At 57.3% G+C, this 21,494-nt stretch overlaps 1 protein-coding gene across 2 annotated transcripts in view; it reads right to left on the bottom strand.

The window, feature by feature from the left end:
- Trim67 (tripartite motif containing 67) overlaps window positions 1–19,611 on the bottom strand; it is a 40,026-nt gene extending 20,415 nt beyond the window's left edge. Inside the window, exon 1 of one of the 2 annotated variants that reach the window (XM_047520916.1) lies at window positions 17,713–19,611. In XM_047520916.1, coding sequence (XP_047376872.1) covers window positions 17,713–18,723 — 1,011 coding nt within the window. In that variant the 5' untranslated portion in view covers window positions 18,724–19,611. The remainder of the gene's footprint in view (window positions 1–17,712) is intronic. The other variant, XM_047520917.1, reaches the window with a different exon arrangement.
- Between the last annotated feature and the right edge of the window lie 1,883 nt (window positions 19,612–21,494).

Here is a 21,494-nt window from a genome sequence, read left to right as displayed (position 1 = left end):
GAGAGGAGGTGCAGCGGGCCCCCCCCCACCGCCGGCTGGAGCGAGGTCAGACTCCCGCGGCCTGGCACCAGGCGGGCGCCAGCATGGCTCTGCCCCAGCCCAGCCCGCCTCCCCGCAGCCCCACTTCCCAGCACCTGCTGACCTGCTTCCCACCTGGCAAGGAGACAGGACCAAGAGGTCTGAAGGAGACCATGACCTTGGCCAGTGCCTGGCTGGAAACAGAGCCATCTTGTCGCTCAGTGGCCGGCAGACCCGACACCTGCTTCCCCTCTGCTGCCTCCACATGACCAGAGAAGTCCCCCAAGCACAAAGCCCCCCAGGGCCTGCCTGTGCTCAGTCGGTGAGGGCCTGTGCCCCAGTTTGCAGGCCTTGGGGGGGCCCAGGTGGGCAGTGTGAGGGCTGGGGACTCTCGGGGGTGTCCCCACGGGAACGGGTCTGTCCCTCTCTCCACCCAGTCCTTTATGTGTGAGACAATGGCAGGTCACTTCTCCTGGCCTGGGAGAGTGTGGAGGCCGTCACGCCAGGTCCCCAGGGGCACGTGGCCTGGGTGGCTCCTCCCTTGGGCACAGGAGCCCTGCACATGCTCCACCATTTCAGCCTTTGAGGCACCCGCTCCGTTCTTCCACAGGGACGTCAGTGTTGGCAGGGGACCTGAAAGCTGTTCCTCTCTGGTTGGGAAGAGGACCCTGAGTCCGAAGAGTGAGGGGGCTTGGCTTGCCCCAGTGGGCAGACCGGAACTAACTCTGGGAAAGAAGGGAAAGGCCCAGGCAGAAGATGCCCTCTGCTCCCTGGTAGAGGGGTCAACCTGAATAACACGGGGTAGTTTGGAGTTTCTTGGTCCTCCCAGGTTAGAACCGCATCCCCAGGAATCTGGGGTGGGACAATTTCCTCATGGTCCAGCCAACACCTGCCTGCCCCCCGGGGCGTCTCCACCAGCAGCACCCCCCACCCGGAGCAGTCTGGATTCCTTCCAGGCTGTGCTAGGGGCAAGGGCCTGGGCCAGTGTACTTCAGAGCCTGGCTCGAGAGCCTGGGCGGTGCCTATCTCTATTCTGCCCTCCTAAGGTAGGACAGGTGACGGGGACTTTGGCCCCATAGTCTCTCACCGTTACACTTCGCATCACGGTCAAGCCTTCCCTGGTTCCTTCGGAACTGTCCGATCAGGTCCGTCATCTCTGGAGCTGTCTAAACCACCCCCTGGGAACCACCTCTTTTCAGTTCACACGGCTCGAGATGATCCTCAGGTGCTTGCCAGAGTCTGCGCGGAGACTTGCTTTCAAACTCAGTCCCTGATTGACGATTTAGGATACCAAAGGAAGAACAGGATGTAGACACAAGGACCTTGGAAATGCTGTAGGGACCTTTCATCTCCCATACGGGAAACTGCGCATCTAGTGACATGTAGGGGACCTTTCATCTCACATAGGGGAAGCTGTGCATGCGCCCTGCCCGTGAGCCATGGGTACACAGGTGTGCAGCCGTTCATCTTCCTTCCCACCTAGAGGGTGCTGTGAACTTGTCCAAGGTCACATAGCTAATGAGCTGTCTTTTTGTTTCTTTCTTGGTACTGGGGATTGAACCTAGGAACACCACCCCTGAGCTCCATCTCCAGCCTTTATTATTTTCATTTTGAGACAGGGTCTCCCTAAGTTGCTGAGGCTGGCCTTGAACTTGCAATCGTTCAAGAGACTCAGCCTCCTGGGTCTCTGGGATCACAGATGTGTGACCTGTGAAAGTCATTCTCACATGCGTGTGAAAGGGCTAGAAATGTGAAGACCATCATCCACAGACATGAAAGGCACGGGACTAAGACCCACGAGACACTGACCAGGGGCAGGACTGTCGTCGACACCACCCACTAATGTTTAGGGGAGCTGTGTCAGTCCATCAGGAGGCCCTCCCCGTGGCACCGACAGCCCCCTGCTAGACCCCTGAGCCTGGAGCAGGGCTGGCTGGGCCCAGTCCCCACATGCCCAGCTGCTGGCAAGGACTGCAGCCGAGAGCTCAGGCCAGGGCACAGTCCCACACCCCAAAAGCCGCTCTGCTCATGTCACTTCTTATGACAGCGACCTCTGGCCTACAGAGGCTCCAGGCCTTCAGCTCTGCATCCCAGGCTGCCCGCGTTGCTGCCTTGGGGACGCCACCCTTCCTTCAGACGGAGGCCCCAGACCACCCTGCCCTTCCCGCTGCTGGCCTGGGCGCTGCCTCCAGCACCTCCAGTCGGCCCTGCCAGAGCTGCTGCACCCACCCACCTGGGAAGAGCGGCCCAGGCGCGGCTCCCTTCCCAAGGAGAGCCTGCCACTGGAAGGCCCAGAAAGGCCGGGCTTCAGGCCGCACCTGCAGCAGCCCGGGCGTGGCCGGCTCCTCGCCACGGCTCAGTCCTGAGCATCTCCAGTGCCACGTGGAGCCCCGCACGAGGACTGCACCCACACATGCCCGAGCTGGTTGTGCTCTAGTTGTGTCTGAGCTTCCCCCACCCTGGGCACAGTCACAGTGGCAGGTGGACAGTCCTCACCCTGCTCCGGGGCAGAGCCCTGCCTGGCCTCAGGCACCAGCAGCTCCTGCACACCCTGCAGACTGACCCACTTTTCACCTCTACTTCTAGGTTAACTGCCGCCCCTGCGCCGGCCCAAGTGCAGCCACACAGGAGGGCACTTCCAAGACCCTCCCGGCCTCTGGCTGCAGACGTGCAGCTTCTCCACTCTCCCTGCAGAGGCCTAGCGGACCCCTGCCCGCTGAGAGAGCAGCTCTGCTTTCTTGTCTTCTCTGAACTGCTGGCCCTAGGCTCAGAGTCAATGACCAAAATAAACAGAGCAGCCTAAATCGAGGCTCAGACTCAGGCCCTCGAGCCTCTGGTGCCCTTCCAGGGGAAGCAGACGAAGCAACAGGCCTGAAGAGGAAGAAGCAGGAAGCCACAGCATCACTGGAGGACCAGGTGGCACACGGAGGCCTTGGGAGCAGGCAAGAATAGGGCCAAATGGGATCCTGAGGGGCCTTGGAACAGACCTCCCCAGGAGCTCCCGGTTCCCGAGCCCGCAGGCTGCCTCTCCCGGGAGCTCCAGGATCCAGTCCCACCGAGTCTGACGTGGAGCCTGGGCTGCAGTAGGACTGGTGCTAAGGGACAGCGGGGCTAGGCCCTGTGTAGAAGCCGCTCAGGGGAAATCAGTTCAGCGGTCGCCTTGCAGGAGCAATGTCAGGCAGCAGGCCTTGGCACGGTAGGTTGGGTCTCAGAATCAGAGGGGTCTCTGGCAGGACAGGTGGACAGTCGGGTGTCCCTGAGCCAAAACGGCTCAGGAGATCAGCTCCTGTGTGCTGTCTCCCTGAGGGTGTGCCAGAGGGCCAGTAAGGGGTTTGGGTCAGGCTACGGGGACAGCTCTGTCCCGGCTGGCAATGCAGAAGGTCATCTCTGTGAAGACACCTCTGGCCTCCACTGCCCCACCCAGGCTGGGCAGAGAAGATTCCCTGAGCAGATCCACCCTGCCAGGAACAGCCAGGGCCATTCTGTGGGTGGGTCCCCGTGGCATTTGAGCATCCTGCCACTGCTGCAGTAAGAGGCCTAAAGTGACACCAATTCATGACCCCACATCTGGGGCCAGAAGTCTGAAATGAGTCTGAGGAGCTGCAGTCAAGGAGTGTCTGAGCCGGAGAACAGTGGGGCAAGCGAGAAAAACCCACCTGCCTACCTAGACACAGGGAGTCCATCAGAGGAACAATGCTTTCCGCCTAAGCACTCAGAACCCACGGGAGCTTCGAGAGCCAGGTTCGAATCCTGAACAGGAGGCCACTTTGCAAAACCCAGACTCAGTTCTCCCACTAGACCCTCACACTTCTGTGACCCCAAAGGTGTGGAGGTTTCTCCCCACCAGCAAGCAGGCCGTCAGTGCCGAGGTGGACCCTGGCTGTTCTGTTCCCACCCTCCCCCTGGAGGCGCTGTCAGACCCGCAGGTCGGGAGCTCCATTCCCAAGGACCCCCCACCTCGGTGCCGACCCCAAGCCCCAGGTTGCTTTACCCCAGCTTCTGACCCGCCCCCTGTAAATCGGGGTCCCCACCTGGGTTTGATGAATTTGCTCCAGGGCGCACGGATTCAGGCAGACGCCGACTCTGTGTTCACGGTTTAGTACAAAGGTCACTCCAAAGGCCGCAGATGAAGAGGTGTCCAGGGAGGGCTGAGAGGAGGCGGGGCTTCCGTGGCCTCCCCAGGCCGCCCTCCAGGACCTCCCAGTGTTCAGCGTCCTTGGGGTTTTGTGGGTGGCGTGGAGCATGTGAGTGGGCAGAGGGTCTGCTGTGAGGCTGACGGGCTGGGCGGGGAGCCCAGCAGGGTGTGTGCAGACTGGGTTCTCCTCCCTGCCAGGGTGGGGCAGGGCCCTTCCCAAATGGGTCCACTCTGGGGCAGGCAGGTCAGAGGCTTCTCGGTGGCCAGCCCAAGGCAGAGGGGCAGGGAGGTCAGAATTTCTGTGGCCTTCCTTAGGAGGAAAATTCTAGTTTCTAAAGACTGCTCTCGGGAGGGAAAGAGCCAAGAAAGAAGGGCAGAGGCGGGGACTTTGCTTTCTGAGTCCTGAAGCGCTCAACCTGTTTCTGTTCACTCAGGAAGAACCTGGGCTCAGGATTATGAACCACCCTCTGGTGGCTCTCCTGCAAGGAGTGTCTGAGCCCGGTCAGCGGGCCCCGGGGCAGGGATGGCGAGGGCCCTTCTCTCCCTGCCCACTCCACTTCTCAGCTTCGCACTCTGAGTCCCCGAATGCTTGCTGCTCAGGCATCCCCAGCTGCAGAGGGGAGTGGGCTGCAAGGGGGCAGTGGGATACGTAAGCACTGAAGGACTTCCTCGCTAGGACCTAAGGCATGGGAAAAACCAGGAGAGGCAGGGCTGATGGACGCCGCTACCAGGACCTGGCCTCTAATGGTCACAGAGGCCCAGGGCACCTGGTAGCTTCTCACTGTGACAATGGGGTCAGTAGGTGCCCAACAACCCTCAAGAGCTCCCCTGGCAGAGGGAAACCTAGAGTAACTGGGAAATCCAGGCTTCCCTGGGACATGGCTCATCAGGTTCTGTGGAAGTTCACAGGAAGGGTACAGCTAGTACCCACAGCCCACCCTCTGGGCCTCTGCCTGCTGCTCCCCTGCCAGAGGTGCCCCTCTTGCCTTGCAGGGCTTTCAGGTGTCCTGACCCCACCCAGCACCCCTCCCCCCGCTGTCTTGCCCAGGTGAGAGCTGACCCTTGGGGGCCCACACCTACGGCACCTGCCATCTTCCCGTGCTGACCGTTCCCCCGCTCCCTATGTGGTCTTGGAGAGGGAGACAACATGTCAGGGAAGTTTCTGAAATGAACCAAGGATCAGGATCCTCTTCAGCTTTGTGCCTGGTGTGCAGCGTGTATCAGGACGATTGTGCAACGGCTCTGACACTCCGGGTAGCACTGCAGAAGTCCTCACTTGATGTGGGGAAAGGTACATCACACGTTCTCGGTGGGACCACGGATTAGTGCAACCACACTGGAAAGCAGTGTGGGGACTCCTCGAAAGACTAGGAATGGAACAGCATGTGACCAGCTGTCCCACTCTACAGTATGGATCCAAAAGACTTAAAATCTGCATGCCATAGGAGTACAGCCACGTCACTGTTTGTAGCAGCACAACTCATAATAGCCAAGCTATGGAAACAACCCAGGTGCAGCCAACAGATGAAGGGACAAAGAAAATGTGGTAGGTGTGCGTGTGGGTGTCACGGAGAATGACTTATGGCATTTCCCGTAAAGGAACGGACCTGAGACCATCATGCTGAGTGAAGTTAGCCAGACCCAGAAAGTCAACGAATGTCTTCTCTGACATGCAGAAGCCAATCCAAAATAAGGGGGGAGCTAAATTAAAAAAAAAAAAAAAAAAGCAAAGAGAGAGAGAGAAGGGAAAACAGGAGGGGAGAGGGAATTTCATCAAAATAAGGCAAAGATCTCGAGAGTAGACAGGGGAGTGAGCGGGAAGATGAAGGGTGGAGGAGGGGGAGGGATCTGACGGAACTTCTGCATCTGCAGCCTGGAAGTGGCAGTGTCCCAGCTTCAGGTGTGGCCACAGGACACTAGTTAAAAAATAAACTGTAAAGGGATTGAAGAGGGGAGGGCGGAGAGAAGGGGGCAGCGGGGTGGGCTGGGGGTGGGGCCGGTTGAGCTCCACACCTTTGTGATAATGTCAGGGCATGTCCTGGTGTTGCCTGAAACTGAAGAGAGAGGAGAGAGAGAGAGAGGGAGAGAGAGAGAGACAGACGTATATATATGGGGCGGGGGGAAGGACGGCCTCGCTGGCCACAGTCTCCGAAGCCCCAGGAGCCCAGCAGGCTGGACACTGCGCGGTGGCCTCAGGCCACCACTTCCCAGCTTGCTCAGAAGCGCAGGGTCTGTGCTCTCGCCATTTTGCATTATGGCAGAAGAAATGGCTTTTAAGCAAAATCGACCTAGAAAAGGCCCAGAAGCCAGAGGAGAGGCTCCAAGGAGACGCAGGCTGTGGACAGGACCCTTGGCTTCCCTCCGCCCGGCCCACCGCTGCAGGAGTGAGACCGCCGCAAAGCCTCTGCCTCCGCAGCTCAGGGGCTCAGGAAGAAGCTCCCAGGAGACGGTCTGAAGCAGACCCACAGACTGGCCTGGGGGAGGGCACTGCAGGACTGCCCGAGTCTTTCCTCGTTCTTCTCAGCCAGAGGAAACACGTGCTGACGCTGCCCAGGCAAGGCTCAGGAGGCAGAGGCCCGAGTGAGCTGGGAGGACAGGGCCGGGCCAGCCTGGGCTGGCCACGCTCTGAGAAGTCGCCCGACACACAGAAGCTTCCAGAAACCAAGCAGACTTGTGGCTTACGCTAAATGCCCGTTGTAGGTCATCAGCAGTACCCCTGTGTCCCCGGACATCCTGGTCTGACTGCAGAAGGAAAGGAGCTCCCACCAAACCCTGGCTCTCCAAGCTCCTCCCAGAACAGCACATCTGGCCTGCATGGTCCCCGGCCCACGCAAGTCCCAGGGACAGGTGAGCGGTGCCACAGCCCACAGCAAACTCAGCGCAGCACCAGCGTGGTGCCCACTGGGCTAGAGCTGTTCATGAGGCAATCGTGACTGATGAGAATCTGTCTTCGAGTCTCTCTCTGTGGTCCAACTTAAAATAAAAAGCATGTGTCTCCTGGATACCTGCTTCCTCCAGCTACCCGAACCTTGGCGCCTGACTTGGGTCCCCTCTCCGCCACGCCCTCGGGGTCCAGCCGCACTGAGGGTGGGCCAGCAGTGCCTGGCACCTCTGTCAGGGCGCTGGTGTTGTGCGTGGATTCTTGCGCATCAGCAGAGAGGAGAGCCCCTCGCCCACCTGAACGGCCAGAGCTGAGGGCCAGCCCAGAAGCACCATCCTCCTCGACTCTGTGAGCCCGGCCACTGGCTCCAGGGCTCTCTTCGTATCCAGGTTCCTCACTCACTTTGCGCGCCTCCCCATCCCCTAACTTCGCAGAGCGAAATGTGTTCTTTGGCCAGGGTGAACATTTATGAGACTCGCCGAAAGGAGGGTAGCCTCACGATTCCTGCGCTCCACTGACCCTCAGGGAGAGGCGAGTCCTGCCTCTCGGCTTCCAGATCCCTGAGTCCCATCGACATCTCCTGTTGCCTCCAGCGAGCTCAGAGGACAGTAGTCCGAGCTCCCTCGTTTGTTGTAGATGCAGCCTCAGGTCCCGTTTCTCTGTGGTGTCAGCCCCTGGCCCTCAAACAACAGATAATGAGCTGTGGCAGGTTTCAGGTGTGGAAGTCCTCTGCGAGGACCAACCTCATCTTTGGTGACTGCAGATGCTCCAGTGGAGGGAACCGACTTGAGAGGTAAGAGCTGCACCTTCCAATTGGGCTGCCTGAGGTGGGGTCATCCGTGAGACCCAGGCAGTGAGGCAGGTGGCCATCCTGTGCTCACTGGAGTCTCTGTTGTGGGGGCGGTGGGAGCAGCAGCGTGTCCCCACGACATGTTCAGCAGCACATGGTCTTGTGACAGTGACAGGGGCACTGCTCAGAAATAGGAGACCCTCCATGCGCTTTCCAGAGGGTTCTGCTGGCTTCACTCAAGCAGATGACTTTGGCTTGTTGATTCATCTATTTATTTCAAAAGGAGTTTAAGGCAGCTTGTAAGATTCTAGAAAATTTAAAACAGTAAAAATTAAAAGAAAAAAAAACACCTCGCCCTGGGAGCAGAGCGAAGCCCCCTCAGAGTTGAGGGGAAAAGAAGGAAGCCTTTGTCCCTGGTGAGAAGTGGAGGCTGGGAGTGTCCTGAGAGAAGCACCCAGGTGGGGAGAGGGAGGGACGAGGGCGTGGGGAGGTCAGGAGGCAAGACACGCCCCGGAGAGAGTCGTGAACTTGAAGAGAGGTCCACAGAATTTACCCAGACTGCAATACAAAGAGACAAAAAGAACAGTCCAAGAACTATGGGCGGTACTGAGCAGCGAACACAGGTGTCATCGGGATCCCAAAAGGATGAGCGCCATGACAGAACCATGACCTGGAGAGACGTGATCTGAGAGTAGACAACGGGTCTGCAGGAATACAAGTCTGAGAAGCGGTGGCTCTCCAGCAGGACACGAACGCACGAGTGTCTGTCCACCTCTGCGGCTCGCTCCTAGCTGGAGCCCGTTGATGCCTGGCCTGCTGCAGTAGTCTCAGGTGAGTCTTCCTGTCCCCCACCTCCATTCCTGAACAACGGCCAGAGGGACCTTGCAAGAATCACACCTGGCTCCCAGCCTAACGCCCCCAGGGGCTCCCCTGGCGTCCCCATAGGAGCCGCAGAGTCCACCCTGCCCTGTGCCTGCCAGCCCCGTGTCCCCCGCCCTGCCTGGCTCCGCCGCGCTGGCCATGTCTGCCCTCAGGCCTGCCAGGCCTCTTCCCACCTCTGGTTCTGGGCTCCGGCTTCCCCTTCCAGCAGGACGGGTCCCTTCTCCTCTGTCTTCAGGGCCTGGAATCCCACCTCTGCCCAAAAGAGTTCCCGCCTTCTCCCCTGCTGAGGTGTCTGTGTCTCTACCTCTGTCTCAGCACCTGCCACCACAGAAGGCGCCCAGCTTGCTCAGGCGGGGTTGTTAGTTTCCTTCTCCTGTGAGCAGACGACTCCTTCTGCAGCCCAGGCACTTAGGCCTGTCCCTGCAAGATCACAGGCGCTCCGGCTTCTCTGTGAACCCAGGAAGTACTTAGGTGGATTAAAGAGCAACTGCTCTGAACAAGGACATGATGGCAAGAGCCATCGTCCACGTGGACCATCACAGCAGGGGCCAGAGGTCATGCCTGGCCAGAAGGAAGCAGAGCTTAGCTGTAGGCAGCTCACCCGGGCCGCCAGCCTGTGGCAGCCGTGGCCCCAGGGGCTTCATCTCAGGAGGCTGCTCTTCCCGTTATTCCTGTTTCCTTGCTTTCCGGTTTCGTAGCTACCACCTAAAACCAAACCATGAGCTGGTCTGGCACACTGGGCAAGCAGGGGGTCTGCCTGCCTGCGCTCCTGACCTGGCTCTTGAGCCACCTGCTGTCCGCACAGCTTCTCCAGGCGTGGTCCACCTGTTCCTGCAGCCAGTGACCGGGGTCTGCCAGGTCTGCCAGGCAGACCTCCAGCGCTCCTGGCCCCCGACCCACTGGCCCCGCCCCGCCCTGCGCTCCTGTCCTCTGACCCTCTTCCACGCTGCATGGGAAATGAGAAGATGGCGCTATTTCATCTCTTCACCCTGCCGGCCCTGACCCTGGTCCTGTTGGCTCTAAGAGGGTGCTTGGCCCCCACCCCACCCTCTTCTAATGTCCTTGCCTGCTGCCCATTCCTGTCTCCACCTTTTGGAGAGGACAGACAATGGACACACCCTGTCCCTCATGAGCTAACCTTTGTTTCTTCCACACGTGGCCACTCCTCAGGGGTGCCACATGGATCTGCTTTCTAGCTCAGACACACACATAGCATCCTGTTGCATGTTTAGTTGTTCAGACTGCACCCTGAGGCATGGCGGAAGGCTGACTTTCAAGATCTTTCCACGGCCTGCTGTGCAAGTCCAGCGAGCCCTTCACCTCAGGTTTTCTCATCTGCAAAGCGACTGGGCTGCCCATTACAACCTTGCCAGCAAACAGCTGACGCTACAGAACAGGAGGGCCCTCGCCGAGCGGTAAGAGCTTCACAGGAGGAAATTCCCCCAGGGAGTGTGAATTTGCTACAGCCTCTCCCAGTCTGTCTGGGTGCCCCAGGCTGTGACCCCTAACCTCCGCATCACCCTGGAAGTCCCCTCAAAAGTGGATAAAGCACTCCCCACTGCATTCTAGAGCAACAGGCACAAACTAACAGGAAACCCAAGCACAAACAGCAAAGCAGCAAAGAATCTGTGTCGAGTCTGCTGCCGAGAACGGCACTCTCAGCAACAGGGTCCTGGTCTGGAGGTGCCACCACCGGCTCTGCAGTGTCCCCAAAGGCTAGTTTATGTTAAGGCCTGGTCCCCAGCTGGTGGTGCTGTGGGAGGTGGTGTGACATTAGGAGGTGGGCCTGGTTGGAGGAAGCAGGTCACTGGAGACGGTGCCTCTAAAGGGTATGTGGGACCCCAGCCCCTTTCTCCCTCGTTTCCTGTCTGCCACAAGGTGAGCAGCACAGTGCCGCCATGACGTGCTGCTTTGCCAAAGGCCCAAAGCGATGAGGCCAAGTGACCATGGACTGAAACCTCCGACACCATGAAACGAAGATACCGGTTCCTGCTTCAAGATGATTCTCTCTGTTGCTTTGTCACAGTGTTGAAACCTGACTAACACAGGGGTCAGCAAATGTTTTTCTCTGAAGGGCCAGAGAGTAAATATTTTTGGCTCTACAGACCACCCACCTCTGAGGCACCTACTCGGCTCTTCCAGAAGCAACTGTGGCCAAAAGTAGTCGTAGGCAATAGAAAGCGCGGCTGTGTTCCAATAAACCTTTTTTATAAACACAGGTGGTGGGCCGGTTTGCTGGAGTTTTCCTTAGACTGCCTCAGAGACCGGGAGATCCCTCCCATCGCAAACACTCCGTGGTTGACACTCATCAGGAATGTCCACGTGCATGGAGTCTGTCCACTGCAGGCTAAAGACGTGCCACAGCCCCAGCCACGTGGAGAGCCAGGTTTACACTGCTAACATATTCAGAGCTGGTGACCAGAGAGACGCCCTTCACAACCTTTGAGGTCAAATTCAGCTCCGAGTTCTCCACCTCTGCCAGAGGTCTTTGAAGACAAGAGGAAAGCCGTGAGTCCCGGCCTCTCCTCACTGTTTCCCAGCTGTGTGAGGCTCCAAGGGCGAGACTTACACGCTCTTCCCAGTGGTTGTTCCTGCAGTGCTGACCTTGGGACTGGGTCCAAGCATGGGTGTCCAGGACCACCGTGGACACACCTCCAGGGCTGGGCAGTCAGGTACATGGAGCCCAGCCCTTCTTTTCCCAGAACTGACTTCCCAGACGTCAGTGAAAGACTTGGCCTCCCACCACCCCGGACTCTGCCTCAGGGTGCACGGGCCCCAGGCTTCCCACCACCCCGGACTCTGCCTCAGGGTGCACGGGCCCCAGGCCGCCATGGCAGTGACAGGCTGGAGCCCCAGAGGTCTGGAAGTTACTGGCCAACTTCTTTCCTCCTCTAGCTCTATTTTTTCAGTCACCCAACCCCACTCCCAAAGACCACAGGTGGACTCTGGAGGCCTGACTCCAAGAGCAGACATGGGGCAGCAGAGCTGTGCGTTTTAGATCAGTCTCCAGGGGAAGCAGGACCCTAACTGGTTAGAAATACGGACGTCTAGATACTTTGATCCCTTCTTAAAAGTAGTTGTAATAAAAATGTCATGAACGTTGCAAACACTGAATCATTAAAAGTCAGACAGCCTGTGTTAGTGCTTTACCCTATTTGTCCCTGTCCATGTGAATTTTTTACAACTGATATAATCTTGCTGTTGGGAGAAATAATATTACTTTTTTAAAAAAAAATGTTTCAGACTTTTAAAAAAATAGTTTATTCTTCCCAACTGCATTTTTATGTTTTTTAAAATTTACTTATTTTTATGTGGTGCTGAGGATGGAACCCAGTGCCCCACATGTGCTAGGCAAGCACTCTACCACTGAGCCACAACCCCAGCCAACAAAAGAACTTTGGCAGGAGGCAATCTGGAGACATTACTCAGATGCCTGAAAGACGGGTGCCCTTCCAAAATAGACAGGTAGATCAATGGTACAGAATAGAGGACATGGACACAAACCCAAATAAATACAATTTTCTCATACTAGACAAAGGTGCCAAAAATATGCAATGGAGAAAAGATAGCCTCTTCAACAAATGGTGCTGGGAAAACTGGAAATCCATATGCAACAGAATGAAAAGAAACCCCTATCTCTCAACCTGCACAAAAATCAACTCACAATGGATCAAGGATCTTGAAATCAGACCAGAGACCTTGCATCTTATAGAAGAAAAAGTAGGTCCAAATCTTCAACTTGTTGGCTTAGGATCAGACTTCCTTAACAGGACTCCCATAGCACAAGAAATAAAAGCAAGAATCAATAACTGGGATAGATTCAAACTAAATAGCTTTCTCTCAGCAAAGGAAACTATCAGCAATGCGAAGAGAGAGCCTACAGAGTGGGAGAATATCTTTGCCACTCATACTTCAGATAGAGCACTAATTTCCAGAATATATAAAGAACTCAAAAAACTCTACATGAGGAATACAAATAACCCGATCAAAAAATGGGCTAAGGATATGAACAGACGCTTCACAGAAGATCTACAAGCAATCAACAAACATATGAAAAAATGTTCACCATCTTTAGTAATAAGAGAAATGCAAATCAAAACTACACTAAGATTCCATCTCACCCCAATTAGAATGGCAATTATCAAGAATACAAGCAACAATAGGTGTTGGAGAGGATGTGGGGAAAAAGGTACACTCATACATTGCTGTTGGGGATGCAAATTAGTGCAGCCACTCTAGAAAGCAAGTGGAGATTCCTTAGAAAACTTGGAATGGACCCACCATTTGACCCAGCTATCCCACTCCTTGGCTACCCAAAGGACTTAAAATCAGCATACTACAGAGATACAGCCACATCAATGTTCATAGCTGATCAATTCACAATAGCCAGACTGTGGGACCAACCTAGATGCCCTTCAATTGATGAATGGATAAAGAAACTGTTGTATATATATACAATGGAATATTACTCAGCTATAAAGAACAATAAAATTATGGCATTTGCAGGCAAATGGATGAAATTGGAGAATATCATGCTAAGTGAGATAAGCCAATCTCAAAAATCCAAAAGGCTAATGATCTCACTGATAAGTGGATGATGGCACATAATGGGGGGTGGGAGGGGGACTGTAAATGGAGGAAGGAAGGACTGTATAGTGGGAAAAGAGAGGTGGGAGGGGTGGGGGGGAGGAAAAAAATAGTAGAATGAATCAAACATCATTACCCTAATGTATGACTATGCAAATGGTATGCTGTTACTCCACGTACAAACACAAACAACATGTATCCCATTTGTTTACAATAAAAATAAATTTTAAAAAAATTTAAAAAAAGATGGGTGCCCTTTGATGTAGCATTTGCACACCTGCTAATCTAACCCAAGGCAACAGGAATGTAAGGCATAGACAGGGTAGCAGAGAAATGTCCAGCACAGCTGAAGACTGAAAACCTCAGCACAGCACCAAGATATTGATTAACAAACATCCTTCAATAGAAGGGCACACAGCCATGCAAACCATGCACTTCTATTGACGGTAAAGATGTTTATATTGCAGTTTTGAAGGAAAACGGCAGCGTCAAAGCAATGTACTATCGTATTCTAGAAGGAAAAAGATCTACCACATTAGAAGCATTCTCTCTAAAATTAGAATTTGCAGATGACAGTTACATCCACATTCCTCCCTCTGTAATTGTGGATTTTAGGAAAGAGCGTTACAGGGCAACACAGGGTTACACACATTAAAGGGAGTTTCCCATGACCTTGGTGCAGCTGGGATTAGGCTCAGCCTTGCCGTGGGCATGGGGTCATTCTGACGTGGAGGTCTCTCCTGGAGGCTTGAAGCCTGCGGTACTTCTTTTACGGGACAGGATGGCAGAGGTGGGAAATCACGCGCCCCGGGCACAGCCTGCGGCTGGGGAGAAGTCCCTCTCTCCCGAGGTCTTGGGGCTGTGCTGCCCCCCACCCCTGTGCACCACTTCTGGGGTCCCTGTGAGGCTTTCAATGTCTTCTGTTCCCAGGGCTCCCAGGAAATGTGGGGCAAGGCTCAGCCTGCGTCCCCACCTTAACTCAGGGTCACCCACCCCACCAGCAGAGTCCCCCCAAAGCGGGACGTTCAGACGTGATGGAGGTCTGTGACATGCCAGGCCACAGTGACCGTGCCCCTGGCTTCAGGAGAAGTGGACTCTGCCTTCAGTGGACAAAAATGGCAACGGTGCCTGGGAAGCAGCAGTCTTCTCGCCAGGTCAGAAGCTCCGGAACCGTCACCCTCCTCCCGGAGAACCTCGTAAGAATGTGTCTAGCCGTGACCTAAGGTCTCCACGCTGTTTAAAAGGCAATTACCAGCCTCGCTTTAGAGCAGAGTAGGGAGTCGCATCCGTGTCTCCTCACTTAGGAATCGCTCATCAGAGAGGAAGTCGGGCAAGGCCGTGGGGGAGGCTGCTCCAGGCTCCCGAGCCCTGGGCAAGGGCTGCAGCAGGGTTTCGGCCACAACACTGAGAACCCAAAGGCGGTAAGTCTCGGGAGAACTGGGGCTGCCCCGTGGGAGTCTGAGGAGGAGAGTTGGGGCACAGCTCTCAGTAGCCACCCTCGCGGCTGGGGTGGCCCACCCCAACGCTCCCCAAGAGCTCCCTCCCGTTCATCCCCCTCCAGTTGCCGGGTGTCACAGCAGGCACTCACCAACCTCCCTTTCTCTGGGGAGGAGAGCAGACCCCCTGCACTCATTCATGAACACGAGTTCCCCAGAACTACCTCAGCGTCCCGCTGGATTCAGGAGGACTTGGCGGTCCCTGAAACAGCTGCGCTAGACAGGAAGTTCAGAGGCTGGAACCTGCACATCGCATTCCCACTGTGACCCGGTCCCTCCCCGGCTGACCCTGGTGCTGCCGCTGCTCCTCCCGGCCCAAGGTCGGTGGGGAATGTTACACACTGACATCAACGGGGCTGACCACTGATTTTCCTGCACAGCTTTGGATCCTAGAAGCACCGCTCCTCATCCAACTCCCGCGTGTGGGATGCTGAGTCTCTCACAACTGCAAAATCTCACATCCACCTTCCTCATTCCCACTCCTCACTACTCTCAGCACTTCGGTGGCAACACCCCAAACTGGTCTTGGCTCGCTTGGCCGTGAAAACGTGACAGCTTGTGAAACCAGAACGTGAGATCCAGAACCCACGCTTCTTGCCTTGGCAATGGCTCACAGCCTCTTACAATGATTTCTTGATTTGTGACATGGTGTTGATTCACTTAAAAGATGAAACAACGAAGGCAGTCTCACTTCCTGCAAAGCACATGTAACAGACGGTCACATGAACAGAAACGAACCAAGGCAGGTGTCGCCGTTCAGCTCGCAGCTACCTGGGGCTCACCACAAGCCACCCCAAACTCTTCAGCTCACGTTTTCCCCAGGTAACCAAGTCAGTGAGGTCAAAACAGCACGCAGGCTGCTGCCCTGCAGCTTCCTGCAAGCCCGCTGATTTTAAGTGTTAGGACTACAAAAATAATCACACTTAGTGGGTCGGGTAGCATGCTAGAGGCTAAGCACAGAGAACTCTGCTTAATTCGCCCCACAAGGATCCCAGTTAGATAGAACTTTCAATAGGTTTTAGATTAAAATCACCTAAACTCACTCAGCTAGTAAATCGCAGTCTCTAGATGGATCCAGGGCTGTGCAGCCTCAGAGCAGGGTTTCTTGCCAGCAGCACTATAGACATTTGAGGCTGTGTAATTGTCTGGGGACTTCGCACTGTAGCTATCAGCAGCCTCCTGGCCTCTGCTCACTCCTTGCTAATGGAACCCCCGAGGTTAAATATCCACAAATGGTCAGGCGGGGTGGGGTAGCTACACAGAGGTGCCACCGAGAACCACTGATCTAGGACCAGGGACGGGATCCGTTCCTTCTCCAGACCGTCATGCTCTTCCTCCCCAGGGGATCTCTCACGCATTCCCTATTTGTTTTTTCTAATTTTTTAATTTTAAAATGTTAAATGACAATAACAACACAGGTTCATTGTAGCAGATGAAACTATAGTAACTGTGTATATTTCATATACATAGAAACAAATCTGTGCAGGAACAGTTGTCTCTTCTTTTCCTCACTTCTGTGTTGCCCTTTCTGCCTCTTCACAGTTGGGTGACAAGGTAGCCTTGGAAAATTGCCCTCTTTTCCAATCTAAATCCATACCATATTTCCTGTTGGGTGGTATGGAGACCTCCTGCCTCCTCAGGAATGAGAGTCTGCTGGAAAGAGCTCATGGATGGCAGGTATCGGGAGCACAGGGGCACTGGAGAACCTTGGACAAGGGACTCTAACCTGCCAGGCCCAGCTTAGGACCTCTGGAGGCAGTGAGCCCAGTTTGCCCATTTGGGCCTTTGGATGGGAAATTAGGAATTAGAACTGACTCCAGCCTCGCCCTGGGGGCCTGATGAAGGGCCTAAGGAGATTTGGATAGTTTCTTTCTCCCAGTGTAAGATAGGAGACAAGCTGGGCACAGTAGTGCTTGCCTGTAATCCCAGAGACTTGGGAGGTGGAGGCAGGAGGACTGCAAGTTCAAAGCCAGCCTCAGCAACTTAGCAAGGCCCTAAGCAACTTATCAAGACCCTGTCTCAAAATAAAAATTTTAAAAAGGGTTGGGGATGTAGCTCAGTGGTGAAATGGGTTCAATCCCCAGTGCCAAAACAAAACAAAACAAAACCACAAAAGAATTGTCAGCCAAAAGTTTCTGGGAGTGACACTCAGTTTCCTCCTGCCAGGCGAGTCCCAGGGGAAGGAGGCTGTGGGCAGTGTGCCCGTCCTCTTATAAGAGATTGCCTGTGACTCCACCACTGTCCCACTGCCCCTGATACAGTCCCAGGCTAGAGAAGGCTCTGGGGAAAACACTCCCTTCCTGAAAGGGCACACACCCACGTGCTCCCACAAGGCCCGTGAGGGATCTTCCCTCTAGGGCGAAAGGCAGAACCAGGACAGAATGTGCTGGAGAACAGCTGAGGGTAGGAAATTTTCTGCTCTGGAAGACAGGGTGTCCTGCTGAACAAGAAATCCCTTCAGGGCGGGCTGGGGTGCCAACTCCCACCTCCAGAGCAGATTCTTAGCAGGAAGGCTCCAGACAGATTTCTGCAGCCAGGTGGTAATGCACACTTTAAAATTATATTTATTTTTCCCTGGAGGGAAGATCCTGTTTGCCTCAGTTGGGAGGGGCCTCCAGTGTAACTTATCAGGCTTTGGGAGAGAGAGTCCTACTTCTGCATTTTGGGTGCGCCTGTGGACAATCACAGCCTCGGGTGGGAGGGGACTTAGTGAGCCATTTTCCCATATCTTTCCAACTGCAACACCCAGCTCAGGGGACCTGATTCATAAGCACGGGTCAATCACTGACTACTGGAATGAATGAATGAACGAACGAACGAACGAAGTGATCCCGCTCAGCACTATGGCCAGCCCTCTGCCAACTTTCCACAAGGAGCCAAGCACCCTCCCGCGCTGCGCCTGGACAGCGCTGCGGACGCTCACCTTGTGCTGCTTCCACGTGGCGCCCAGCGGCTTCACCTCGTGCTTGCCGTGCCGGCCCTCCTCCAGACACAGGTAGCACACGGGGCTCCGGCAGCTCACGCAGTACATGCTGTAGTTCTCCATCTCATGCTCCGGGCACGTGGGGAACTTCCGGGCCGCGCTGGCCCCAGCGCCCCCTGGGCTCTTGCAGCCGCTGCCCGCACTGGGGGTTGCGGCGGCGCTGGGCGGAGTCGCAGCCGCCTCGGCTGGCGCGGGTGGCGGCGGCGGCTGCACCAGGCGATGCTTGGCGAAGGGGCCGCGGGACGGGTGGCACTTGAGCTGGCAGGCGGCGCAGTAGAGCACGTCGCACTGCTCGCAGAGCGCGGCCGCCGGCTCCGGCGGGGTGCGGTCGCACAGCTGGCAGACGGCCACCGCCGCGGCTGCAGACGCCCCCGGCGCGGCCCCGCGGCCCTGCTGGTACCGCTGCACGATGGCTTCCAGCAGTCGGTTCCGCTGGAAGCCTCGCAGGCCGCGGTGGTCCAGGGAGGCGCTGCGGTGGCACTGCGGGCACGTGATGGAACTGGAGGAGGACGACAGCGAGGAGCAGGCGGCGCCTCGGGCAGCCGCGGCGGAGGAGCCGGGGGGCGCCGGCACCATGGGTAGTACGCGGACCCCGTTGGGGGACTTGAGGCTCGGGGTGTAGGAGCCATAGCCGCTGTCCGTCTCGCTGTACAAGCTCAGCTTGTCTGCGTGGTCTCCGCCACCTGCTGCCCCGCCGCCCAGGCCGCCTGCAGCGTTAGCGCTCGCGCCGCCGCCGCAGGCCGCGCCGGCTGCAGTTTCTTGATCTGGAGGGGGCGCGGCGGCGGCGCCACCCCGAGAAAGCAGGAGCGGTGGGGACAGGTGCTGCTCGCCGTCCGGGGTCTGCACGGCAATGGTGCGAGCGCACGGGAGGCAGACATTATGGGAACAGGGCAGGATGATGGGCTCGCGGAACAGGGAACCGCACACCGGGCACTTCAGCTCCTCCTCCATCGCCGTGCCAGCAGCCCGAGCTGCTCGCGGCGCGGGAGGAATGGCCGAAGCTTCGGAAACGGGCGGAGGGGGACGAGCGTGGTCAGCGCCGGCGAGATGGAAGGCCTGGGCATCACACGGGTATGCCTCCTTCGCAAACTGGGGCACGCCCCTCTCTCTGTCCTGCGGCCACCGCCCTAAGACGCCTGGGGGCTACGGAAGAGAAGGGGTCCTCACCTCCTGCCCACGAGGCTCTTGCACCAGCGCCTTCGGCCTGCCGCCAGAGTCCAGAGGCGGCCGGCTGCCCTCGCCGTGGCCTGCGAGGTGCTCCAGGAGATGAATCAGCAGCGCCTCCGCCGGCTGCTGTGCCTCCTCTCCACCCTGGACCAGCAGTCGGCTGCTGTTGGCCAGCTCCGTTTCAGCGCCTCGGCTCCGCGGGGCTGCTGCCCCGAGTTCTTCTGCCCCCGCCCCGCCCCTATCGGGCGCGAGCGCAGGCCGCTCTGCCAGGGCTGTTCAGCACTACGAGGCGGCGGACAGAGCCGGCAAGCGGACCGCGACCCGGGGTCCCAGCTCCCGCGTGCGCCGGGCCACCTCGGCAGCCCCTCAGCTGCGGACGGGCCAGCTGTGCCCGGGGCTGCCTCTCCGCGGCCGGCGTTGACCCAAGTGCCTGGCTCGCGGCAGCTGCTCCTGCGGCGCCCCTGACCTTGGCCGCGCGACGCTGCAGCGGCGGGCGGGGGGCGAGCGCCCGCTGGCTCGGGAATCCCCTCCCTGCCCCGCGCCTCCCGCGCCGGCCGCGCCGAGCGCCGAGGAGTTGTAATTTCAGAGCCGGAGTAACGGGGCGGAGGGGGAGGCGTCGGCTCAGCGAATGAGGGCGCACGTCTCGCTGCCGCGAGTCAAGGGGCAATCTGAGGATTTCGCGGGGAGGATCATTGTTAATGACAATCGTTATTTGCATGGAGACGGCATCGGGAATTAGCGCGACGCCCTGCCCCGCCCCGCCCCGCCCCGCCGTCCGGGCCCCGGTCCACTCCGCCCGCCCCGCTCGCCATGATAAAAGGGTGAAAACCGAGCCCGAAAAGGCCAGCCGCTTAGCAATGGACGGGCGACACGGCTTGGTAGTCGCTTCCTACATTAGGATCAAGAAAAAAAAAACAGCCAGTCACAAAATGTCGGACAGCCTGGAGCCAAAGGGTGAGGTTTTATGTAGGAATCGAAGCACAAGCCATTTTGTCTCCTCGCGTCGACCGAGAGCGCTCGTCCGCGGGTGGTTCGCGGTCTGCGCCCGGGCGAGGACGAGTGGGCTTTGCAGGACCGGCTTCCTGGTCCCGCCGGCGCGCGTGCGAGCCGTCCCGGGTCGGCGTTATGAATGGAGGTCTCCGCGCCCTGGGGCACCGGCTCCCGCCCGCCGCCGAGCGAGGTGGTGCGGGCGCGCCCGGGAAGGGCTGGCGCGGCGGGCTCTGCCCACCGAAGTCCAAGCGGGCATGAAACCCAGGCAAATTCGGAAACCGTTTGTTTGAAACCGTAGTGCCCGCTGACGCCGCGCCTCTCTGCCTGGGGTTCTCCGGTGCTCCAAACAAAGACCGAGGCGGCGCCGACCGAGAGGAGCGGGCCTGAGCATCTGCCAGTGCGCGGCGAGCGCGGCGCCGGCTGCCCTTGCCTGGCGGGGAGCCGCGGGGACGCGGACGGCCCACCGGGAGGGGCGCAGCGCTGCGCCCTAAAGGGACTCAGAACCTCGGAAGTCAGGACTCCCAGGGGACACGGCGCCCCGCCCCACCGGCTTGCTCAAGCTTTCCTTGTCTGGGATCCTGACCGGCAGGAGTGATAGGCGCGCTTGAGAACCCAGGGATCATCGTGGAGGCAGATGCCGCGGTTTCTGTGCGTCTTCAGTTCGACTTGCCCCTGCTGAGCAGCTTGCTTCTGTCTCAAGGTGGAGGAGCAGGCCGACCTGATGCCAGAAGGAGACCACACTGGGCTAAGCGACCGGGCTCAGCGAGCACCAGACATCAGTATCCCCAAGTGGGAGGTAGTGACAACCCCGTCCTAATCTGCCCTCTGGGATTGGAGCCTGATCTGCCTGCAGTGCTTCGATAAGCCCCGGAGAAAGTGGTCACCGAACCCAGGGTCACCAGAGTGCAACTATAGGCACCTCAAAGCGCCCTCTTTGGTGACTCTAGCTGGACTTCACTCATCCCAGCCCAGCTCTCTGGTGACTACACAGGAAGCCATGCCCCCTACAGTTCCACGGTGAACAGGCTGGTCCCTGACCACCAGCTATACCTGACGCCTGCTCTGCTTTGTCACTTTGCTGCCCAGGAGCTCTGCTTGGGTTTGGGATGGGTGGCCTCCTGAAGGGTATCCTGTGTAAGCCCCTCCTTCACTCAGGCTGACCATGGTTTTGTCTCCCAGGAGGAGGATGCTTATCTAACACATCATATTCCTACACCAGTGCCCTCGGTCTGTGTGCCCCACTTCCACACCTGAACCAGCTCTGTTCTGCGCCTGGCTAGGGCTTTGCCCCCTTGAAGAACTGGCATGCTACCACAGCATTCTCCATGTGTAACTGTGGTTACTAACAATCATCAACATCACTTATTACAGATCCGTTTTCTGTCCCAACTGCCGTGAACCCTAAGTGCAGAGAGAGGTCATTAGGTTTCTCTGAACTTTGGTTTTCTCCTATTATAAAATGCAGGATGGAACTTTGAGTTTTCTTCTGGTTCCAGAGTCTGTGCAGGAGGAGGCAGCAGCCCTTGCCTGGCTGAGTTCCTCAGCCCACTGGAGGGAGGCCACAG

The sequence above is a fragment of the Sciurus carolinensis genome, chromosome 12 (assembly GCF_902686445.1).
Source record: "Sciurus carolinensis chromosome 12, mSciCar1.2, whole genome shotgun sequence".
NCBI lineage: Eukaryota > Metazoa > Chordata > Mammalia > Rodentia > Sciuridae > Sciurus > Sciurus carolinensis.
This window is presented reverse-complemented; position numbering and strand designations above follow the sequence as displayed.